This window comes from Rhinopithecus roxellana, chromosome 3 (assembly GCF_007565055.1).
Source record: "Rhinopithecus roxellana isolate Shanxi Qingling chromosome 3, ASM756505v1, whole genome shotgun sequence".
Taxonomy (NCBI): Eukaryota; Metazoa; Chordata; class Mammalia; order Primates; family Cercopithecidae; genus Rhinopithecus; species Rhinopithecus roxellana.
In genome coordinates, this window is record NC_044551.1 from 160,049,019 (window position 1) to 160,073,755 (window position 24,737).

The 24,737-nt window shown below is 37.9% G+C and overlaps 1 protein-coding gene across 7 annotated transcripts in view; it reads right to left on the reverse strand.

The window, feature by feature from the left end:
- The window catches only part of NR3C1 (nuclear receptor subfamily 3 group C member 1), a 122,010-nt gene that overhangs the window by 31,871 nt on the left and 65,402 nt on the right, over nt 1-24,737 (reverse strand). For 5 of the 7 annotated variants that reach the window (XM_010388279.2, XM_030926996.1, XM_030926998.1 and 2 more), the window contains one exon: nt 2,878-3,047. In XM_010388279.2, coding sequence (XP_010386581.1) covers nt 2,878-3,047 — 170 coding nt within the window. The remainder of the gene's footprint in view (nt 1-2,877; nt 3,048-24,737) is intronic. The other 2 variants (XM_010388283.2, XM_010388282.2) reach the window with 1 other exon arrangement.

Here is a 24,737-nt window from a genome sequence, read left to right on the forward strand (position 1 = left end):
CGGCTGGTCTCAAACTCCAGGTCTCAAGCAATCCTCCCATCTTGGCCTCCCAAACTGCTGGGATAATAGGTGTGAGCCACAGTGCCCAGCCCATTTTCCTGACAACCCTTCTGATAAGACAATGAGACATCTTATTTTGGAGTTCCTATGTCTTCTACTACTTGGTAAGTAGCCTTTCTAACTGATAGAAAGATGAGTCTTCAAGTCAGCTGAAATTTTGTGAGATTGTTTTATTTACATGGTATTTATTTGTGTGGTTAAAATCTATTTTTGGCAAGTAATTCTGGTTTTCTATTTATGGTAGGTGTGGTAGCCAGCCTCCCAAGATGGCCCCCAGTGATCTCTGCCTCCTTGAATGCATGGTCTTGTGTAGTCCCTTTCCGTCCTTCACCAGGATTGGTCTATGTGGCCAATAAAATACGGCAGAAGTGATGGCATGTTATATGTGAAATCAGATAATAAAAGAGAGTAGTTATGCTGCATTGATCACATCCTCTCTTGGCTCATTTGTTACGGGGGATATAAATTATAATACTACGCACGTTACTCCACAGAGACCGCAAGGATGCCAGCTTTGGCTAGTGTAGTAGTCCCACCTATTGATTAGAGTCATGAGTAAAGCCCACCCCTGACTAGTGCAAAGCTCCAAATAAAGTGCAACAACTTGCTAATAACCATATTATACAATGCCAATTTTGAGGGATAACCTATAATTCTAGCAGGTATTAAGAATGGAGTGCTAAGTGTATGATGTAAATAATAAAAGTTGCATCTTTATAATTGTCTAAGAAAGTGTTCCAAAATATGTATCTGGGCTTTAAGGCATATTTCTGTTGTGTCTGGATAGAAAAACAGAATTGCTGAGTTAGGTTATCAAAGGACTGCAGAATTGCAGAGCTGTAAAGGGCCTTTGAGAACATTAAAATCCAAATAAAGGAAGAAACAGAGCAAAAACTTAACATATTCTACAATTTAACCTTTCTTATTAATCATGTAATCTCACCATCATACTTCACTTAAATACTTAAATAACAAACATTTAAGAGTATAGCTAATAGTCAATTAAATTTTACCTAAAAACAAGTATGGGAATTTAATTTTAAAGCAGGGATTAAGCACAGAGGGTATATGGCCTGAACTGGTCTTCTCTAAGGGAGGTATGTTTAGCTTTGTTTTCTGTTCTAATTGCACTTGGATGCTTTTAGGTAGGGCATGTGTGCAATCTCTAATACTAACATGTGCCCTCCTCCCCACAACTGTATTACATTTAGCCAAAATGACACGTAGTTGGTCTCTATAAGCATCTGAATTTGTACCATTTTAAAGAACAATTTTAATTCAAATGGAGGAAAGTAAACATTTTTAATAGCCATATTTAAGGCTTCATTGTGAAATTCACCTTCAAAAATCAGTTTGTCAGTATTTATTACATACAGTACAGATGCCCTTTAGGACGAAGTTACATCCAGATAAACCCATTATAAGTCAATAGTGCATTTTTTGATTTAAGATATTTTTAATTCACAATGGGTTTACCTGGAGGCAACCCCACTGTAAGTTGAGGAGCATACTGAATGCATATCACTTTCCCACCATCATAAAAGTTGAAAAATCATTAAGTCAGGGACTGTCTTACTATTATCACTGCATTTATATCATGGAAATACTTAGGCAGTTAAGAAAGTGAGTAGTAAAGTGAGGACACGAAGATGCTTCCTTCTTTTGCGTATGTGTTAAATAACATCCACTTTATTAGGAGCATTGCACTAGGCAGGGCTGGGCTTTACTTTTGACCCTAATCAATAGGTGGGACTACTACACTGGCCAAAGCTGGCATCCTTGTAATCTCTGTGGTGTAATATGAGTAATTTTATAATTTGCTAATGTTTTAAAAAGTAAAACAAAAGAAAATGACTCATTTAACTCTCATGGATATGCAAACACAACATGAGACAAATAATCCTCATAGAGTGAATGAATAATAAATATGTTTCTTTAAAAATTAATATAATCACAGCTTTAGGCCACACTGCTTTCAAACTTTAGAAATAACTAAATTATATGACTTTCTTTTTTCCAAGAGGAGTCACTGGTAATATTAGGAAATTTTAGACTCTCTTCTAATAGGTTTGCTATGGAATGAATTTCTCCTTTAGGGAGATAATGCTGTTGCCCTGTCAGCAGTCTGAATCCATAACAAAGTAAGATTTATATTAACACAACATTTATATAGCGAAATATCTTTCTCTAAAATACTTTTCCTGACCTCCTCAGGTCGAGTTTCTCTCTCCCTCCTCCGAATTATAATCTCTGCACCTTGTCACTGTTAACCCATCTTTCACTTCAGTGGAGTGTGACTTCCCAGAGGGTAAGGATCAGGTCTTATTGGTATTTACACCACTTAGCACAGTGCCCTGGCTTAATAGAAAAAAAATGAATAAGAAATGAAATGAATGTCTTTTTTTTCCTGTCACAGTTCTCACTGTGTCTCACATTTTTGCCAGGCCAGTATAGGTGGTGACTTTGAAACCTATTAGCTTATGGAAGTTAAAGCCCATATTTCTAATGCAATGAACATTATGTTATGCCGAAACTTAACACCATCATTTCATATGACAGTACTTTCTTATAGTGTTACCTTATGCTTCCTGACCAAACTCCCAGGCATCAACTTATACTTTTCTATTTTATTCTAGATCTTTTTGTGTTGTTGTTTTAAATAATTTACTGCACATTAGAGGACCTAGAAGCCACCCTCCTCTCCCCTCTTAACTGATATTTAGCCTTCATGGGCTTTGCATATAATGGAAATTTCAAAATCCACCCTGAGAAATGAAAACCAAGTAGAGGAAAAATAAAACTCTTCAAAACACACACTACCTTCCACTGCTCTTTTGAAGAAAACTTTACAGCTTCCACAAGTTAAGACTCCATAATGACATCCTGATGCTTCATCAGAGCACACCAGGCAGAGTTTCGGAGGTGGTCCTGTTGTTGCTGTTGAGGAGCTGGATGGAGGAGAGCTTACATCTGGTCTCATGCTGGGGCTAAAGAAGGGGAAGAACAGTGTTATGATTTAACTGTCAAAGAAATATCAAAATACAGTTCTCTTAGCTTTTCACTTCATAGTCAGAATGCGCACACTGACCTCTGGCTTCAAGTGCTAGCAGGCACTAAAATATCCTATCTAAATATATTCAAATCATGTTATAATCTTCTTTAAACAAAATTAAGAATGAGGTCATTTCTTTTGAAGTGTCTCCAAAATAGAATGGTGTGGTTCTGGTTCGATTTGTTTATTTTTATAATCACCTTTATTAAGGTGTCACACACAATAACATTTACTGTTTTCTAAATCTATAATTTATGGCTTTTGTTAAATATTCACATAACTACTATCACAATCAGGACAGAAGATATTTCCATCATCCCAAAAAGATGCCTCCTATGCCTTTAATTGCTTAGGACATAATTTTTTTCCTAATTTAAGATCTTATACAGGCATCTTTTAAAATTCAATCAAGTGTCATTACAATTCTACTCATGTTTCCCACTAGAGTCAAAATGTTTTTACAATCTTAAAAGTTTTGTCCCGTGTCTCTCAATTCCTAATATCATCTTGGCTGAAACCACAATTTCATATGACTCAGACAAGACTGATCCAGAAACATTTTCTATAACCTTCCTGTCTGGCTTGTAGTAAGACTGGACAAAGCACTAGGCTTTCAAAAGTGAGTTCCATTCTGCCCACTCCACTCTATGACTATTTGGCCTGAATAAAAAGATAGAAATGTGAATCTGCTTCTTTTACTAGTCTCTAACATTTTTCATTTTCTCACCACAAAGAGTGCCAGTCTAGTGATTACTAGGTGTTTAAAAGATAATTTGTTGTTTTAAAAATTTTCAATCTCAAAGAAAAGTTGAAAGAATTGTACAATAGATATATAGTTTTTACCAATATTCACCAATTATTTAACATTTTGCTACATTTGCGGATAAAGATGTATTTTTATAAACCAACGAAACAGTGATCTTTTTATTACTGGAGGAAAAATTAATTACTGCATTTCATATTACATGATATAATGGTTTTCAGTGTTGTATCTTCCTAAGGAATTTTCCTCTTACGTGTTGACTTTAGAACTAGAACTGTATTATGCAGCTAAAATGATTTTGTAGCCTTCTGCTTATAATTAGAGACTGCCTATTCCATTTTTGGTTGTGTTCTTAGGCAAATCTTCAAAAACATGGATGCTGGCAACCTGCTGATTCTGGAATTCTACATACTAAAGTCTGTTTTGCTTATCATCTATACAAGTCCATAAACATACTAGTACCACTCTCTAAACTTTTCTTAATTTGCCTTTTCTCTAAAAGAGATGGCACTTAGAAATAAACTTAAATTGGGTGTTAGTTGTCTCTGTTATCCTTTATTATCGCTTTCTTTTATTTATTTCAGCCAATAACAGTAGTAAATCTCAATTACAAATATGTTTAAACTAATTCACAGAGCAAAGTAACAAAAATTTTTTCTAGTTATCAGTCTGGTTATAAATTACATTTATCAAGTAACATATTTTGTTGCTATTGTTCTCTTTAGGAATAAAAGTTAAAAGGTAATAATTGTAGAATGACAATTTCTTTTATAAATGTTCCCTTAAGTAATTAAGCCAGTAAATTCAAATGCTCCCCCTAAATTCTGTCCTCAAAGGAAGCTTCCTGAATCTTGCCAACTGTCTGCTTACCTAACAGCCTTAGTCACCAGGACAGCATTCCCACCATCCTAATTCTGGGAAAAGGCCCCAGGGTTTCACATTGTTCTCTGAACACTGTTAAGAAGAATTTCTAGAGGCTTCTGTATTACAAGGCATTGATTCCCTGCTAGATTTGGGTAAGTGGACTGACTATATGTTGAAAGCCTGTAACAGAAGAGAGTAACCTGAAATGACTCTGCTGTAGGTCCAGCACAGGCCACCCCTGATTAATGGAAACTTGTGACTAATGTAGAGAAGCTGCTTTGGGCCAGAGTTTTACAGAGAAGTAGGAAGGTCCTGGAACAGGGAATGGTGCAACAATGTGTTGGGGAAGCAAAAACCTCTCTGGCTTCTATTCTGAAGATACTCCTATTCTTGCTCAGCCAATCTCTGTCACCTGACAGCTATTTTTAGGAACCAACCAGTTGTTTGTATATTAGTTTACAGAAAATGAGTGCATTGTTTAAAGGTTAGGACGGTATTCTGAAATGTTTCCCCAAGGAATTATATATACACACATATGCATATATAGTATGTATTTATATTTTAAATAATACTTTGTAGTACTTTGTAGTTTCAGCTCTCAATAACCCTGTGAAAATGACGTCATCACCCCTGGATGCAGTCATACAGGCCGTGGCAGGTGGCTGATTGGGGAGCCTATCTATGGTGAAGTTGACATGTTTTAGATCCCAACTGTACCACTTCACAGCTTCTGTTACCTTGGATAGGTATCCACCACTTTGACCCCTGTGTTTCCTCATCAGTAAACTGGGAAGGGTATCACCTGTGTGTGTGTTGTGACAATAAGATAACACAAAGAAAATCTACTACAAGTTCCTGCTTCAATACATGTTCATGTTCCTTTTTCTTTTTCAGAAACACTGAAGATTTTATGAGTAAGTATTATATAAGTGGAAGGTGGTATTAAGTCTAAATCCTAGGACCGTATTTCCCAAATTCTTAGATATTGGAATATATGCAAAACATGTTTAGGCCACTCAACTGTAAGCTACAGATGACAAGGGAAAGTAAAACTGAAATGAACAAATGGATTGATAATACAGTAGCTAAAAATCTGGAACCTTAATCAGGCTTTTGGCATCCCTTCAGGCAGTCATTCTGGGCTACATCAGATAAGAACTGAGTACATGGAAAGCTGCCAGATGTACCATAGATATCGGTGAAAAAAATCAATTTTTGTCATACAAATAGGAGGACTAAGATGGCCTATAATGAACACCATTGGAAAAAATGGATGAATGCTAAATGGTATTCAGTTGCAAGTTTGATATTGTTAAAAGGGCTAGGGTACAATAAAACAGTCAGAACTCAAGAGAAAACTATATGGAATTGACATCTTTTATTAAGGATACATGGCAGAAGGAACCAAAAGTACACTATAGTAAGAGTGCATATTTCACCCTCTTTGAATGGGAAAGCTAAAATGTCCTGGTCTTAAGGGCATCATTATCTGTAATAGTTATTGATTGCTCAATGTGTGTTCACAGCTATGCCAAACATTCTGAGAATGTTAAAAAGTTCCATTATGAACTATTGCTAGGGTGCTTGCTTTTAAGTGAAGAACCCTTGGAACAAAATGCCTTGTTCCAGGTGAATACCTGAATGCTGGTGGTTCCCAATCAGAATGGCAAATGTAGTGGAAACCGAATAATTCCTGAAGCTGAGCTTATGTTAGGGTTCAGAGAGAGAAAACCATGCATAAAGCTAGATATGTCTACTTAATTTTCTCGCAAGCAAAGCAATTGCCACAAGGAGGATTACGGGTGAAAGTCATGGATGGATTATGAGTTAATCACACACCTTGAGAAGCATGTAAAATGTGCAGGTAAATTACACCCATTCATTCAGGCAGACGTTTCGTGGCACCTGAATGAAAGGCACTGTGAGGATCCAGTATCATGCTACAAATGATAACAAACCTTGAAACTCTGGTCTAGGAAGGAGTATCAGAGTATTTTGTAGCCGCCTCTTGTGTCTCAGTACTATTACGAAGAGAATCAGCTTTACATACAGACAAATCTGGGTTCAAATCCTAGCTCCAGTGCTCTAATAGCTGTGACAGTGGCTAGCTGACTTAACTTCTTTGAGTCTATTCCCTTATTAGTGCCATTTTAGGGGGTTTGTGTGGATTATATATATTAGAGTTATATAAAGCATTGTTACATACTTGTGATCATCACACAATAGGTTTCTACCCTACCCCCAAGGATTATCTTTTCTTCTTCCTTCCTGGAGGATCTCGGGGAAAAGGAAGTGCTACAGTCTTCCCTGTGAGCCTGCAGAAGGTTAATAGTCCTCCAGAAACTTAAGTTCAGGTAATTATAGATTTCCTTTTGTTGATACTACACCAACATTTGACAATTTAGCTTTTTAAAGGTTTTAGTATTGCAATGTGGAATCCAAAACTGTTATCAATGAACTTTTGATTGTTACACTGAAATCTGTTAGTCTATCTTGCACTTTGAATGTATCTTTTACCCATGCATGATTTTCTATTATCATGCATTCGTCATTTGGAAAATACTGGTTCACTGAGTTATGCAGATCTTTCAAATGTTGACATAGTTCATAATAGAAAAGAGTCACATTTGTCAAGCCCACAGTGGCAGATACAAGTCTTCAAAAATTCTAATTTTTGCTTGAAACCTGTATTTTGTCAATTGGCAACAAATACTTTAAGTTGTTTTCCTTAAAGTGCTACGTTTACTTCAGTCATTTTTGGGAAAACATCGCCAAATGCCCAAGGCTGAAAACCAGAGTTTATCTCTCATGGGATTCCATGAGAAAAAGGGGGTTAACTCACAGTTTAATCTTATACACACTTTTCTTTGAGACAACTATCAAATGCTATATGTGATATAAGTGGATTATGCATCTTCTCATTTTGTCACAGTGACATGAGAAAGAACACATGTATTTAAGGGTTGAAATTTAATGTAATTAATAATTTTTTTTGCTTCTTCAAACATTTTAAGTGCATGGCAGTGAATACAGTAACTACTGTATACTAAGATCCCAACAGTTTTACTCATCTTTGCTTTTGTACTATCAGTGCAAATGTTGACATAATAAAATGGCAAATAAAGTGTGTGTTACTGTGAAAATAGTCTGCCCTTTCAAGGGAGACTCCCAGGGCCCCATGGACCACACTGGAAGAATTGCTGTTATGGAGACTAGTAAAGTGAAGACTCTAAACCAGACAGGCTACAATTCATAACTTAACTCTACCATGTAATAGCTCAGTGACCTTTTAACCTTTCTCAATCTCAATTGCCCTACTGCTAATAGGAGTGGTAATGTACTTGACAAAAGGATACAGTATTGCTTACTAAATTAGAGGCTTTCCCTGACAGAGAAAGGGGCAGAGTTGGTAAACTATTACCCAAATGACATGATTGGCTTAGTCTTCAATTTAAGTGAATTAATCGGCAATTTTTCAGTGTAATGCAAGAAACTTGGGAGGAAAAAAAAAAGATACCACCTCAGAAAGCAAGTGTTAATATGGAAAAAAATTCCAGAAATACAGCTGCTATAACTGGATTAATTTTTTACAACAATGGGTATATTCCCATTGGCTTGTCAGTTTTTGTGCAAATACCATGACACTGCAGTTCTCAACAGAGAGTAATTTTGCTCTCTAGGAGACACTTGGCAATGTCTGAAAACACTTTTGGTTATCACGGTGGGGGAAATGCTATTGGGATCTAAGGGAGACGAGGCGAGGTATGCTGCTAACCATCCTACATCCTGTGGGCACAGGACAGCCCCCACCACAAAGAAGTATCCAGCTTCAAATGTCAATAATGTTGAGGATGAGAAAACCTGGCCATAAAGCTTTAAGCAACATAAAGTGGAAAAGAAAAAAAAAAAAAAGGACCAGAAACATTTTAAAACCTTCTAGACTATGCTTAAAAATGCAACAACTGCACTACTGAAGCAGCCCTAAACAGTCCACTCAAGAAAAGTCCAAAAAGAGATTCAAAACAGGGCTGAAGCCAAGCTATGGACTATACAGCTTAGTTACCAAGTACAGGATTGGCTTGAGCCAGTAATTTCTTTTTCCCTCTAGCGCTAACACTAAAAGGTAGTTTTTACACATTAAAGTCACCTGCACTTTTCTTATCTTTGTTCAGTAGGAAAAACGTAAATACTCAGCTGCATACACCAGGTGATTATGTTTTCTGACTGCCCATTTATCTCTGCATTAGCTAAAGGATTACTGATTTGTTTGATAATAAGCTATGGAATAGTTTTCAAATCAAATAGAAAAATGCTTTAGGGGAAACCTTTCACAATATTTCTGTTAAATGGTTTTAGCAGAACACGTTTTATCTTATTTAACAAGCCAAAAAAGACTGATTATTCTCTTTGCTTTGCATTTATTGAGAGAGGTTTGTATTGGTTTCAACTTTAGGTTCATATTAAGGTAGCCATCCAAACTCTGTATCATTTATATTCACTCCTCTTGGGGAGAGGGTTACAGCAACAAAACCTATACATTAATAGATTAAGAGAATTTTCAGTAAAGGATTTTTCAGACCTGTAAGACACCAGTGGCCTAGTACTCAATGTCTCTGGGTTGGTTTCCTTGTCTGTAAAACGAAGGTCTTGATTTAATTAACTCCAAATAAGCTGGCCATATCTTGCAAGGTGGGTTTGGGGATAGAAAAGTGGAGAGGGAAACACTTGGATCTATAAAGGGTTTCTTAGGTCCTGTGTATTTTATTTGTAGAGAGAATATAATCATGTTATCTAAGCTACTTAAAGTCTAATCTGTTTCACAGAAATAACGTATTTCTTTCTCACTGGAAGAATTAATCCACTGTTTGGTCACTATGTTTGGGTAACTTACTTCCTAACAGCTGTATCCTTTTTGGTTCTTCAAACCAAGTGTCAAAGATGGAGAAAAACAGAGTAAGTCTTGAGACCCCAAGCACTCCCTTCTCAGGCTGTGTTCTCAGTCCTGTTTGCTCAGGCTTGCATTAGGGGATGAGAGTTTTAAGGAGAAGCAATAATAGTACATTGAATGGTAAACAGAATACCAAGAACAAGTATGGTAAGAACAAAGACTGAAAACTTTTTCATTGCATGGTTATTTCTAGAATTAAGACTGGATTTTGTTCCCACCTTATGGTTCCTCACACGTAAGAGCATACAAGGATAATAGATGGTTCAGACATTCAGAATTATGAACATGACATCTTCAAAGAAGGCAAGAACATGTTGGAGACAATGGTGAAGTTGTTGCCTGTTTCCAGCAAGGTATCTCGAGCATCTTTGACATGCCATTTGTGTTCACCTCAAGCACAACAGTAACTTATTTCTAAATATTTTATTAGATTCTTAGAGAGATTTGAATTGCTCTCACTATGTTTAGTAATCCAGACTTACATGCAGAGATTTTGCCAATTCTAACCCATCTTCCACATCCTATTTATTACTCTGTGTAACACTATGTCAGGACCTTTTCCTTCCCATCCACTCTGACTGCCGCCATTCTAATGTATGCCTTCCCTCACCTCTTGCTTTGACCACTGCAATGGTTGATACTAAGTAGTCCTTCTAGCACTGGCTTCTCTTTCCATTCTATCCCCACACACTGCTAAAACTCTTTTCTCAACATGATTAAAAATCTGAAGGGCTCCTCCACTGTGTATAGTACAAGCTCAATATGGTCCACAATTTGGTTCTTTTTTATTTTTCCAGTCATATGTCTTCTCACTCCCCTACATAATCCATGTAGTTTCTTTATCACTACATGGATCCTGGATCCTAAAATATTTATCAAGGACCTATGATAGAAGTAGCTTTTGCTAAGATCTGTTTTCCTTGTCTGAAGTGTCCACCATGGTATTTCTGATCCATGACAGCTTCCAGACTTCCTAAAACACTGCCATATAGCACTTTGCACAGATGATCCTATGTTACCTTTTGATGTATATGTATCCTGTTTCTATCAATAATTTCTTTTAGGGGCCCATGTCTTGGGTCTCTCCGTATCACCAGCGTCTTGTAAAATTTCAGTATATGTTCACTTATTTTGCTTACTTATACTTTATATCTTTATCTATTTGCAAAAGAACTCTGAGACAACATGGTAAATATTTATGAGATTATAATCAGAATACAGGTATAACCTCACTATTACTAGGCACTATTATGCAAGCTCTTTCTTTGTATAGATTATCCCATTTAATCCTCTCCATAGACCTATGAGGTGGGTACTATTTTCAGCATTTACAGATGAGGAAACAAGATTTAGAAAAGTTGAGTTGCCTAAAGTGACCTAAGTAACTAGTAAAGTCAGGGTTCAAACCCAGGTCTTTCTGACACCAACATCAGTGTTCTTAAGCAATCTTCTTCCTTCTCCACTATGACAAAGTGTCAGAACTGAGAAGCTGAGGTATATTCAGGCCTTCAACTTGAGAAATAATGCTTTCAACTTTGTAGGTTTGATGTCTTGGTAACATAATACAAAAAAGGTGGCATTTTTTTTCTGTCCCTGCTTCCAATCATGACCTGCAAATGATTTCTGCCCAAATAGGGATTGCCAGACTAGGTCAAATAGGTAAAAACATTTGTCTTAAAATTGTGTGACAATTTGTGTCATCTGACCTAATTTTCAAATGTTCCTCAAACTAATGTATATCTTATATTCCATAATTAGCAGTTCCTAAGTCCTACAAAGACATTTATAAAAACAAATGGAAATGCAGAACAGTTGTGTCTATATTCATATCAATATAAAGGAAGGAAAAAGAACCCTCAAACCAATCTCAACCTGATTTAAAGCCACACTACCCTTTCCTTCCCTCAAAGTCAAAGGCTTAATTCTTTAATTCTTAGATTCTCACATTATCACATTAACATGAGAACGTCTTGGTTCCTCTGTCACGCCAGTATACTAGATGAGTTTCTTTTGCTATCTAAATTTCCCTCAGGTTTTCATGCTGCTACTCTCACTTCATACTCAGGTCCCTACAAATCCACTGAAACAATTTAAAGGAATAATTTTAGGTACAGGACTCCCCACTTATCTGTGGTTTCACTTTTGAGAGTTTCAGGTACCTGCAATCAACAACAGTTTGAAAACATTAAATGGAATAATTCCAGAAATAAACGATTCATAAGTTTTAAATTCTGTGCAATTCTGAGTAATGAGATCTTATGCCCTGGAACGTGAATCATCCCTTTGTCCAGCATATCCACACTGGAGACGCTCCCTGGCGGTTAGTCCCTTACTAGTCATCTGTATTAGTTGTTTTCACACGGCTGATAAAGACATACCCAAAACTGGGAAGAAAAAGAGGTTTAATTGGACTTACAGTTCCACATGGCTGGGGAGGCCTCAGAATCATGGCAGGAGGTGAAAGGTACTTCTTACATGGTGGTGGCAAGAGAAAAATGAGGAAGAGGCAAAAGTGGAAACCCCTGATAAACCCATGAGATCTTGTTAGTCTTATTCACTATCATGAGAATAGCACAGGAAAGACCAGCCCCCATGATTCAATTACCGCACCCCCTCCCCACCAGGTCCCTCCTACAACACATGGGAATTCTGGGACACACAGTTCAAGTTGAGATTTGGGTGAGGACACAGCCAAACCATATCATTCCACCCCTGGTCCCCCCAAATCTCATATCCTCACATTTCAAAACCAATCATGCCTTCCCAACAGTCTCCCAAAGTCTTAGCTGATTTCAGTATTAACCCAAAAGTCCACAGTCCCAAGTCTCATCTGAGATAAGACAAGTAAGTCCCTTCTGCCTATGAGCCTATAAAATTAAAAGCAAGCTAGTGAATTCCTAGACACAAGGGTGGGGGGGCAGGGGGTGCCACGCAGTGTCAGAGGTTAAATACAGCTGTTCCAAATGGGAGAAATTGGCCAAAACAAAGGGGGTTACAGGGCCCATGAAAGTCTGAAATCCAGTGAGGTAGTCAAATTTTAAAGCTCCAAAATGATCTCCTTTGACCTCAGGTCTCACATCCAGGTCACATGGATGCAAAAGATGAATTCCCATGGTCTTGGGCAGTTCCGCCCCTGTGACTTTGCAGGGTACAGCCTACCTCCCAGCTGCTTTCACAGGGTGGGGTTGAGTGTCTGCGGCTTTTCCAGGTACATGGTGCAAGCTATCGGTGGATCTACCATTCTAGGGTCTGGCGGATGACGGCTCTCTTCCCACAGCTCCACTGGGCAGTGCCCCAGTAGGGACTCGATGTGAGGGCTCCAATTCCACATTTCCCTTCTGCACTGCCCTAGCAGTGGTTCTCCATGACAGCCCTGCCCTGCAGTAAAACTTCTGCCTGGGTATCCAGGTGTTTCCATACATCTTCTAAAATCTAGGCGGATGTTCCCAAACCTCAATTCTTGACTTCTGTGCACCCACAGGCTCAACACCATGTCGAAGCTGCCAAGCCTTGGGGCTTCCACCCTCTGAAGCCACAGCCTGAGCTCTACTTTGGCCCCTTTCAGCCATAGCTGGAGCAGCTGGGATACAGGGCACAAAGTCCCTAGCCTGCACACAGCATGAGAACCCTGGGCTTGGCCCATGAAACCACTTTTTCCTCCTGGGCCTCTGGGCCTGTGATGGGAAGGGCTACTTTGAAGGTGTCTGACATGGCCATGGAGACATTTTCCCCGTGGTCTTGGGGATTAGCATGAGGCTCCGTGCTACTTATGCAAATATTTGCAGCCAGCTTTAATTTCTTCTCAAAATATGGGTTTCTCTTTGTCAGGTTGCAAATTTTCTGAAGTTTCATGCTGTTCCCCTTTTAAAACAGAATGCTTTTAACAGCACCCAAGTCACATTTTAAGTGCTTTGCTGCTTAGAAATTTCTTCCATCAGATACCCTAAATCATCTCTCTCAAGTTCAAAGTTCCACAAATCTCTAGGGCAGGAGCAAAATGCTGCCAGTCTTTTCGCTAAAACATAACAATAGTAACCTTTGCTCTAGTTCCCAACAAGTTCCTAATATACATCTGAGACCACCTCAGCCTGGACCTTATTGTTCCTATCACTATCAGCATTTTGATCAAAGCCATTCAACATGTCTCTAAGAGGCTCCTAACTTTCCCCCATTTGCCGTCTTCTTCTGAGTCTTTCAAACTGTTCCAACCTCTGCCTGTTACCCAGTTCCAAAGTCGCTTCCACATTTTTGGGTATCTTTTCAGCAACACCCATTCTACTGGTACCAGTTTACTGTATTAGTCCATTTTCATGCTTGTGATGACATACCCAAAACTGGGAGAAAAAAGAAGTGGAAACCCCTGATAAACCCATCAGATCATGTGAGACTTGTTAACTATCATGAGAATAGCAAGGGAAAGACCAGATCCTATGATTCAGTTACCTCCCCCTGGGTCCGTCCCACAACACATAGGAATTCTGGAAGATACAATTCAAGTTGAGATTTTGGTAAGGACACAGCCAAACCACATCTCTGTTACCAGTTGGACTGCCATGGTATCACAGTGATTGTGTTCAAGCAACCCTTATTTTACTTAATAATGGCCCTAAAGCACAAGATTAGTGATGCTGGCATATTGTTTAATTGTTTTATTCTATTATTAGTTACTGTTACTCTTTTACTGTTCCTAATTAATAAATTAAACTTTAACCATAGGTATGCATGTATAGGAAAAACAATATACATATAGGATTTGGGTGGTTTCAAGCATACACTGGGGGTTTGGGAACCTATCCTCCATAAATAAGGGGTGGGGGCTGCTATATTTAGTAAATAATGAAAATATTGGTAAGCTTATCCCTAGAAGATCAAGGAGGAAAGAGTTTTTAAAATTATATAAAAGTTATACAGCAGACATCTCCAATACAGCCAATTAGATAAAAATTTTAAGACTGAAAAAGTTTTCAGTAGGTGAAACAAAATATCCCTTTCACAATAATCATATTGGAAACTACTGACTTGTAATTCTGTGTGTCAAGCTGCATGGCTAGGTACAGTAAATAAATTATCTCAAATATTTTTTACTGAGTCCATTTTACAGGTAAGAATACAAAAATTGGGCCTTTTATTTGCCCAAAGTCACATTATAAGGCAACACCTGGATCTGAATTCAGCTCTTCCTAATTCCAAAATCCATGTGCCTCATAACCTTATGACTGCTGCTTGGCAGGGACCTGCAGAGTAACATCCATTAAGCTTGACAGAGTTTTTTAAGATTATGTGGGCCACTTAACAGTCGTAAGGTAAGGTTAAACATCAAAGTTAATTTCTGTTTTTGCCTCTTCTATCCTTCATATCACAGTAGAGCACAAATTATAATTAAGAGATACAAAAGCATTCAGTCACTTCCATTTTTTTCTTCAGATACTTACTATATTAAGTCTTAAATGAACATATTGGCATTCCAAATTATTAAGATAATGTCATGCTGGTCATTAAAATGCTAAATTAACATGAAGACTGCATTTCAAAAATACAAAAGTATAAATATGAGTGTTTTGTATATTCATACCATGAGTTCTGCCCTTAGAGGAACTCTGAAGTACACTGTTACATATTTGACTAATGTATTCAACCCTAGAATTTTGGGGGATGCATTTGTTTTTTCTGAAATATACTGTCCCACTAAAGTATCAAGTTGGCCATACATGATGATATGAAAAGCATTTCCCAAACCATAGTTAATTTAAGTAAAATGAACTTAATATTATACTTAACTAGAAAGGAGACGTCTTGCCACACTACCAGTTTTGTAAATAGAAGTTGAGTGAATAGATTTATATCTATTAACCAGAAAAAAGCATAGGCATAAAATAACATGTCATCTGATGTGAGCAGATTGAGAAAGCCAACAAATTTCTAGTTACTCAATTTAAAGGACACTGAAGTACCACAATATATACACTCAATTTGACTACATAATAATAGCTGCTATTTACTTAGCACTTCTTGATCTACATATTCTGTAATCTTCATTACTATCCTGTATTAGTCCATTCTGACACTGCTATGAAGATACTACCTGAGACTGGGTAATTTATCCAGAAAGGAGGTTTAATTGACTCACAGTTCTGCATGGCTGGGGAAGCCTCAGGAAACTTACGATCATGGTGGAAGGGGCAGGGGAAACAAGGCACGTCTTACATGGCGGCAGGAGAGAGAGAGAGCACAGGGGAAACTGCCACATTTAAACCATGAGCTCTCCTGAGAACTCCCTATCACAAGAACAGCATGGAAAAACCTCCCCCCATGATCCAATTGCCTCCCACCAGGTCTTCCCCCCAAAACATGGGGGTTACAATTCAAGATTAGATTTGGGTGGGGACACAGAGCCAAATCATTTTGCACCTGACCCCTCTCAAATTCTATGTCTTTTCACATTTTAAAACCAATTATGCCTTCCCAACAGTCCCCTAGTCTTAACTCATTACTGCATTAACTCAAAAGTCCAAGACCAAAGTCTCATCTGAGACAAGGCAAGTCCCTTCCACCTATGAGCCTATAAAATCCAAAGCAAGTTAGTTACTTCCAAGATACAATGAGGGAACAGGCATTGGGTAAATGTTCCTGTTCCAAATGGGAGAAATTGGCCAAACCAAGGGCCACAGGCACCATGCAAATCTGAAACCCAGCTGGGCAGCCCTTAACTCTAAAAGCCCAAAAATCTCCTTTGACTCCATGTCTCACATTCAGGGCACACTGCAGTAAGGGGTGGGCTTTCATACCCTTGGGCAGCTCTGCCCCTGTGGCTCAGCAGGGTGCCCCTGTGGCTTTCACAGGCTGGCATTCTGTGGCTTTTCCAGGTGCATACTGCAAACTCTCGGTGAATCTACCTTTCTGGAGCCTGGAGGACACTGGCCCTCTTCTCACAGCTCCACTAGATGGGGACTCTGTATGGGGGATCCAACCCCACATTTCCCTTTCACACTGCCCTAGCAGAGGTTCTCCATGAGGGCTCCGCCTCCGCAGCAGTCTTCTGCCTGGACATGCAGGCGTTTCTATACATTCTCTGAAGTATACGCACAAGTTCCCAAACCTCAACTCTTGTCTTCTGCGCACCTGCAGGCCCAACACCACACAGAAGCTGCCAAAGCTTCAGACTTGCATCCTCTGAAGCAATGGTGCAAGCCATTAACTCAGCCCCTTTTAGCCACAGTTGAAGCTGGAGTGGCAGGGATGCAGGGCCCATGTCGTGAAGCTGTACAGAGCAGTGAGGTCCTGACCAGGAAACCATTTTTCCCTTCTAGGTCTCAGGCCTGTGATGGGAGGGGCTGCCCCTGAAGATTTCTGCCATGCCCTGGAGACATCTTCTCCATTGTCTTGGTTATTAACATTTGGCTCCTTGTTACTTATTCACATTTCTGCAGCTGGCTTGAATTCCTCCACAGAAAATGGGGTTTTCTTTTCTACTAAACAGTCAGGCTGCAAATTTTCCAAACCTTTATGCTCTGCTTCACTTCTAAACCTAAGTTCCAGTTTCAAACTATATCTTTGTGAATGCATATGACTGAATGGTTTCAGAATCAGCCGGTCACCACTAAGATGCTTTGCTGCTTAGAAAAAAATCCTGCTCAATACCCTAAATCATCTCTCTCAAGTTCAAAGTTCTTCACTTCTCTAGGGCAGGAGCAAAAGGCTGCCAGTCTTTTTGTTAAGCATAGCAAAAATAACATTTGGTCCAGTTCCCAGTAAGTTCCTCATCTCTATCTGAGTCCACTTCAGCCTGGACTTCACTGTCCACATCACTATTAGCATTTTGGTCAAAAGTATTCACAAGTCTCTAGAAGTTCCAAATTTTCCTGTATCTTCCAGTTTTCTTCTGAGCCCTCCAAACTGTTTCAATCACTGACTGTTACCCAGTTCCAAAGTCGCTTCACATTTTCAGGTTATCTTTATAGCGGTACCCAATTCTGCCAGTACCAATTCTCTGTATTAGTCAGTTTTTACACTGCTATAAAGAGTATCTGAGACTGGGTAATTTATAAGAGAGGTTTAATTTACTCATAGTTCTGCATGGCTGGGGAGGCCTCAAGAAGCATACAATCATGGCAGAAGGCAAAGAGGAAGCAAGGAAAGTCTTACATGGTGGCAGGAGAGAGAGAAAGCACAGGGCAAACTGCCATATTTAAACCATCAGATCTTTTGAGATCTCCCTCACTATCACGAGAATAGCATGGAGGAAATCTCCATGATCCAAACGCCTCACACCAGGTCCCTCCCTCAACATGTGGGGATTACAATTCAAGATAGATTTCGGTGGGGACACAGAGTCAAACCATATCACATCCTGAAAGTAGGTATCTCTAATCCCATTTGACAGATGCAGAAACTAAGACTCAGAAATTAGAGAACTGGTCCCAGGACACTGTATTATACATTTATTAAGAGGCAAAATCTAAATTTGCATTCAAGATTCCAAGTCTACTGCTGCTTTATTTTTTTGCACATGCCAATAGCAAAAGCTTGGTTTTCAAACTGTATCACAGGTTAAGACAGATTAAATTAGAATAATATTATAATAATTAGAGGATGTTAGAACTCCTTTGTTTCACAGAAATAAAGGTCAAATGATACCCAAAGTAACAGGTATCACAGGTAAGAAATTAACACTTTTTAATACCAATACTCATTTATTATTCCTTTACCCTGCATTCCCCAGATACAGATAAAAGGGCTGACTACATTTTTTTTAAAACGTGTGAATTGTTCTAAAATTCAGTACTTTTCCACATTCTGGTGAGATCCTCTTGGTAAATTATATAATTAAATATCAGTCAAAACGTACTAAAAAATGTATTGTGGCACTGTATATAATCTATATGTACTCTGATTTACACATATTTGTCTACATATACATTTATCAATTCACAATAACAGAGTGATGTGCCATGTAAACTATCATGTAGTTTCACTTTTGAAAATTTAGCAATAGAAAATAAATTTTGGTTTTGGTTGTTTTTCACAGTCTAAGTAAGTATAGGTTACTGTGGTTCATTTTAGAACACTCAGAAAAGTAACGTGTTTCTTCTAATTTTTAAAATTTTAGGGATATTCTTCAAAATGTAAAAATTTCAAGGGCACATAGCACTTAATAAATGGTAGCTACTGTTGCAGTGGAAGATGTGCAATGTGGAAGCTTTGAAATTGATAAGCATTTATAATCAAAATAATAGTAAATAATCTTTTCCTTTTTTCTAAAATAATCTTCAGATTTACAAATAAAATCAATACTATATTCTCTCAAATTCATTTTAAAAGCTCCATCAGAGTTTGTTATCTTCATAAAAGTATTGCAAAAAATATTTTTAACAAACCAAATCCCTTTTTGAAAAGAATCAAAAAGAATAAGAATGTGAATGTCAGCCATAAGAAAGCATTTTTAAAACTGTGTTTTCATATAAGCAGTTCTGCATGCAAGAAACAGAAACTGCTGAGTACCACTGCAGATTGGATTATCCTGTTAACAGCTCCAAAGTCTAAGAGAAATGGAATCTCTGAAAATAAAAGTCTTTACTTAAAATTTTAATTACCAACATAATTTTTAGAGTTGTTACTTTCAACAAAATCATCCCTGAAAAAACTTCACAACCAAAAAGTTAAATACAACAACAAAGCATTGCAGGGGATATAAAGAGTCAATATTGTTAAAATGGTCACACTGCCCAAAGCAATTAGCGGGTTCAATGCTATTGCTCTCAAAATACCAATGACATTCTTCACAGAATTAGAAAAAAACTACTTTAAAATTCATACAGAATCAAAAAAAGGCCCAAATAGCCAAAGCAATCCTAAACCAAAAGAACACAGCCGGAGGCACCGTATTATCCGACTTCGAACTACTATAAGGTTACAGTAACCAAAACAGCATGGTACTGGTACAAAACAGACACATAGACCAATGCAACAGAATAGAGCCCAGAAATAAGACCACACAGTTAAAACCATCCGATCTTTAACAAAGCCAACAAAAACAAGCAATGGGGAAAGGACTCCCTATTCAATAAATGGTGCTGGGATAACTGGCTAGCCATATGCCGAAGATTCAAAGTGAAACCTTTTCTTACATCATATACAAAAATCAAGTCAAGATGCATTAAAGACTTAAACACAAAAGCTAAAAATATAAAAACCCTAGAAGATAACCTGGGAAATGAACTATTATAGACACAGGCCCTGGCAAATATTTTGACAAAGACACCAAAAGCAACTGCAACAAACAAAAAATTTGACAAATGGAACCTAATTAAACTAAAGGGGCTCTGCACACTAAAAGAAATTATGAACACAATAAACAGACAACCTATAGAATGGGGGAAAATACTTGCAAACCATGCATCTGATCAAAATATAATATCCAGAATCTATAAGGAACTTAATAAGCAAAAGACAACTCCATTAAAAAGTGGGCAAAGGACATGAACACTTTTCAAAAGAAGACACACATGTGGCCAAGAAGCATATGAAAAATGTTCAACATCATTGATCATTAGAGAAATGCAAATCAAAACCACAATGAGATACCATCTCACACCAGTCAGAACAGCTATTACTAAACAGTCAGAAAATAATAGAACCTGGCGAGGTTGCAGAGAAAGAGAAATGAGTATGCACGCCTGGTAGGAGTGTAAATTAATTCAGCCATAGTGGAAAGCAGTTTGATGATTTCTCAAAGAACTTAGAACAGAACTACCATTTGACCCAGCAATTCTATCACTAGGTATATACCCAGAGGAATATAAATGATTCTACCATAAAGACACATGCATGTGTATGTTAATTGCAGCACTACTGACAATAGCAAAGACATGGAATCAACCTAAAAGACCATCAACAGAAGACTGGATAAAGAAAATGTGGTGTATATACACCATGGAATTCTACACAGCCATAAAAAGAATGAGATCATGTCCTTTGCAGCAACATGGATGGAGCTGGCAGCCATTATCCTAAGCAAACTAACACAGGAATAGAAAACCAAATACCACATGTTCTTCTCACTTATAAGTAGGAGCTAAACACTGCGTACACATGGACACGAAGAAGGGAATGACAGACACCGGGGCCTACTTGAGGGTGGGAAGTGGGAACCTATCCATCAGGTACTATGTTTATTTCCTGGGTGATGAAATAATCTGTACACCAAACCCCTGTGATACAAAATTTGCCTGTATAACAAACCTGCACATGTACCCCTGAACCTAAAATAAAAGTTTAACTTAAAAGAATTGCAGGACTTTTTGGGGAGTGGGCAGGGGAGAAAAGGAACCAATAAAACAATGATTATGGCAAAACTTTTATCCATAGTTTAAAATTAGAACACTAAACATCTAACTACCTGCCAAAACATGAATCACAAAATTGATATTTTAAGGACAAGTCATTAATTTGTAGCATAAATAGCTGACAACCTTAGACTAAATGTTTCATTGCTGATAAATGATTCACATCTTTAATACTGAAAGCTGACAAGCATTCAGAACATTAAAACAATATATCACAACAGAGACTGTTACATGTTAGGTGGAAAGTCAGTGCATGCGTTTAGCTGTACCAGGATTATTTTAAGATAGTTCGGGCACTTTGAGTGTTTCTTTTTTTTTTCCATAACCTTCTGTAAGAACCACACTGTGGATCATAACATCTAAGCTATAAGGATTAAGAGCGTAACTGGGGCCTGTTGGGTGGCAGGGCGGGACATTAGGAAAAATAGCTAATGCAAGCCAGACTTAATACCTGATGGGTTGACAGGTACAGCAAGCCACCATGGCCACATGTTTACCTACGTAACCTGCACATCCTGCACATGTGCCCTGGAACTTAAAATTAAAAAAAAAAAAAAAAAAAAAAAAAGAATTAAGAGTACAGGGAGCAAGAGAAAGAGGGAGATCTTTAAAATTACATTGGAAGCAGTTAGTTAAGTTTTCCTAGTTAGCCTGAGGAGGAACTCTGTCCCTGTCTCTGCCTCCCAAAAGAGAGGAAAATGGTATAGTCTATAAGAAGCATCCATTTGAAAGTTTAATTTTTCTCACAGTGTCAAAAAGAATAAAATAATACCAGAAAAGGTTATGATTTCTGAAATGTAGCATAAAGCCAAAACTTGAAAAGAATAAGAAACAGTGAATTAGACAAGGGTATGCAACAGAGAACATGAGGGGTTCACACCTTCTTGCCACTGCAGGGAGTAGCTGAAATGACTGGCTGATGCTATTTGTGGGGCAGAGGGTCTTGGTTTGAATAGGAGGCAATTTGCTTCTCTCCCTGCTAGCATCAAGAAATCAGATCATACACAGTAGAGTGGTACATGCCGAGGCACTTCCAGCTGTAGGCTGGCCCCATTTTTCATTCATGTGGGAAAGGAAAACTGAATAAACTCAATACAGCTATGATCCCCACACTGAGGAAAACTCTCTGTAACCATAAAGCCCAAAATATTTTTTCCCTAGTTCATGTTTTTACATCTCATCCATAGTCTACTCTAAGATTATTGTTGTAAACTCATCTGCTCTAAGATTACTGCTGTAAATTCATTTAGAAATATACAGCTAGATAGAATGAAAAGGTAATTTGTCAAATGAAGCTAAATTGGAAGACACTTTTACATTATAAAAATTTAACTATTTAGACAATTTAGAAAACCGCAAAAAGTTTAAATTAGAAAATAAAGCCACCATTCTTTTGACAGAAAACCAGCAAACATAGCCTTCATCTTTAAAAAATTTGCATATATTTATTTTGGGGATAATAATATAAATGGCTACTTTGCACCGTGCTTTATATGTGAGGAGGTACTATTCAGCTGTATACTTCACATTTTGATAAAACTCCTATGTCAATAGATATTTTACATGATTCTTTAGTAGTTGCAAAGTATTCAGCTATAACTTCCATTCTCCCATTATTGGTCATTCTTTGGTTTTTCACTGTTATAAATACCACTGTATACACCTTTGCAAATGTCTGATTATTTCCTTAAGTTAAATTCCTAGAAGGGACTGGAAAGCCGATGGACAACTTTAGAGTTTATCACATGGATCACTAAATGGCCTCTCCTCACCGGCTCCAGGAAAGTAGGCAAAACATGAGCACATGTATTTCCCCATATTCACTTCTAACAGAAAACAAATCTGGTGAACTGGCAATTGATAAAAATTGCCTACTTCTCTGTTGGGGTGTTTGTCTTCTCTTGATTAGTAAGAACGTTTTGGATGTTAAGTACTTAAACACTCAGTCCATTGAGGACATATCTATAAAGCTCTCATTTTAAATCAAAATTTAAAATATTTCAAGTATGAAGATATAATCTGTGATGTTCAGAGCCCTGGCTGTTGTTCACATACTTCCTTTAGTCATATCTCTGTTTGAAGTGTATGTGAGCTTGAAAATAAAATGACCAGTCAAATGTAGCTCTGGTTCAAGATGGTATAGTTAACACATGCTTTTATTTCAGCTCCCTCTGGAACCCAGTATTTGTTTTTAAAAGCATACACCTCTAAGAATAAAGAGAAGAGCGGGAGGCTGAGGCAGGAGAATGGCGTGAACCGGGAGGCGGAGTTTGCAGTGAGCTGAGATCCGGCCACTGCACTCCAGCCTGGGCAACAGAGCCAGACTCCGTCTCAAAAAAAAAAAAAAAAAAAAAAAAAAAGAGAGAAGAGACAATACCAGCAACAGTTTATAAGATAGAAAGCAGATGGACAAGGATTGTTGGCTTCCTGAGATCTGTTAAGTCAGCAGTCAGGAAAGCTAAGATGCAACCTAATTATTATGAAAAACATTCTGAAAGGCCCAAAAACTGGGGGGGGGGGGGGGGGGGTCGGGGGTAAAGGTAGGGGTTCAAAATCAGGAAGACTGGTTCAAAGTCTAAGACCAGTTACAGGTTTCTTTTTATAGAAATGGTAGGTCAGACTGTGAGTGCCAACCTGCCAGCCAAAAACCAAAGTGCCAGATAAAAAATATTTCTAAAAAATATCCAGGCCAGGCGTGGAAGCTCACACCTGTAATTCCAGCACTTTGGGAGGCTAAAGCAGTCAGATGGCTTGAAGTGAGGAGTTCGAGTCCAGCCTGGTCAACATGGCGAAACCCTGTTTCTATTAAATACAAAAATTCGCTGGGTATGGTGGAACACCTGTAATCCTAGCTACTTGGGTGGCTGAGACAGGGAAAAGCTTGAATCCAGGAGGTGGAGGCTGCAGTGAGCCAAGATTATGCTGCTGCACTCCAGCCTGGGTCACAGAGTAAGACTCTGTCTCAAAAAACTACACACATACATATATATACACATGCACATGCGCGCACACACACACACATATATATCCTTAAAAGCACCGTCAAGCTGACAAAATGATAAAGAATTAGGCTAAATCTAAAGCAAAGCATCCCAGTTACTTGTGCTAGGAGAATAACAGATTTAGGCAAATTTGAATTTCAACTAAAAGGACAGAAAACTAGAAAAATGGACAAAAAACTTACACAGATACTTTATAGTACAGGAACTTCAAATGGCCAATAAACACATGAAAAGTTATTCAGCTTAATCAGTAATCAGGGAAATGCAAATTAAAACTACAATGAAATACCATTACACATCCATCAGATTGACAAAAATTGAACATTTGACAATAAGATGTATCCTGAGTTAAAGGACATAATAATTTTGAAAGACGGTTTGGTATTATCCAGTAAAGTCAAAGACAAGAATGTCCTATGACCTAGCAACTCCATCACTAGACACGTATTCAAAAAGAAATTAATACTTGTAAATAAATTAATGTGCATATACAAGAAAATGTGTAAGAATGTTGGCAGCAGCATTTTTTTTGGTTAAATAAACCAAAACTACAAACTACTCAAATGTTCATAATAGTGGAATGATTTATTTATAAACATCTATATATCTTCTTATCTCTGAGGATATAATTCTACATAGCAATGAATAACGTACAGCTGTATACTACAACATGAATGAATCATGCAGTGTTGAGTGAAAAAAGCAA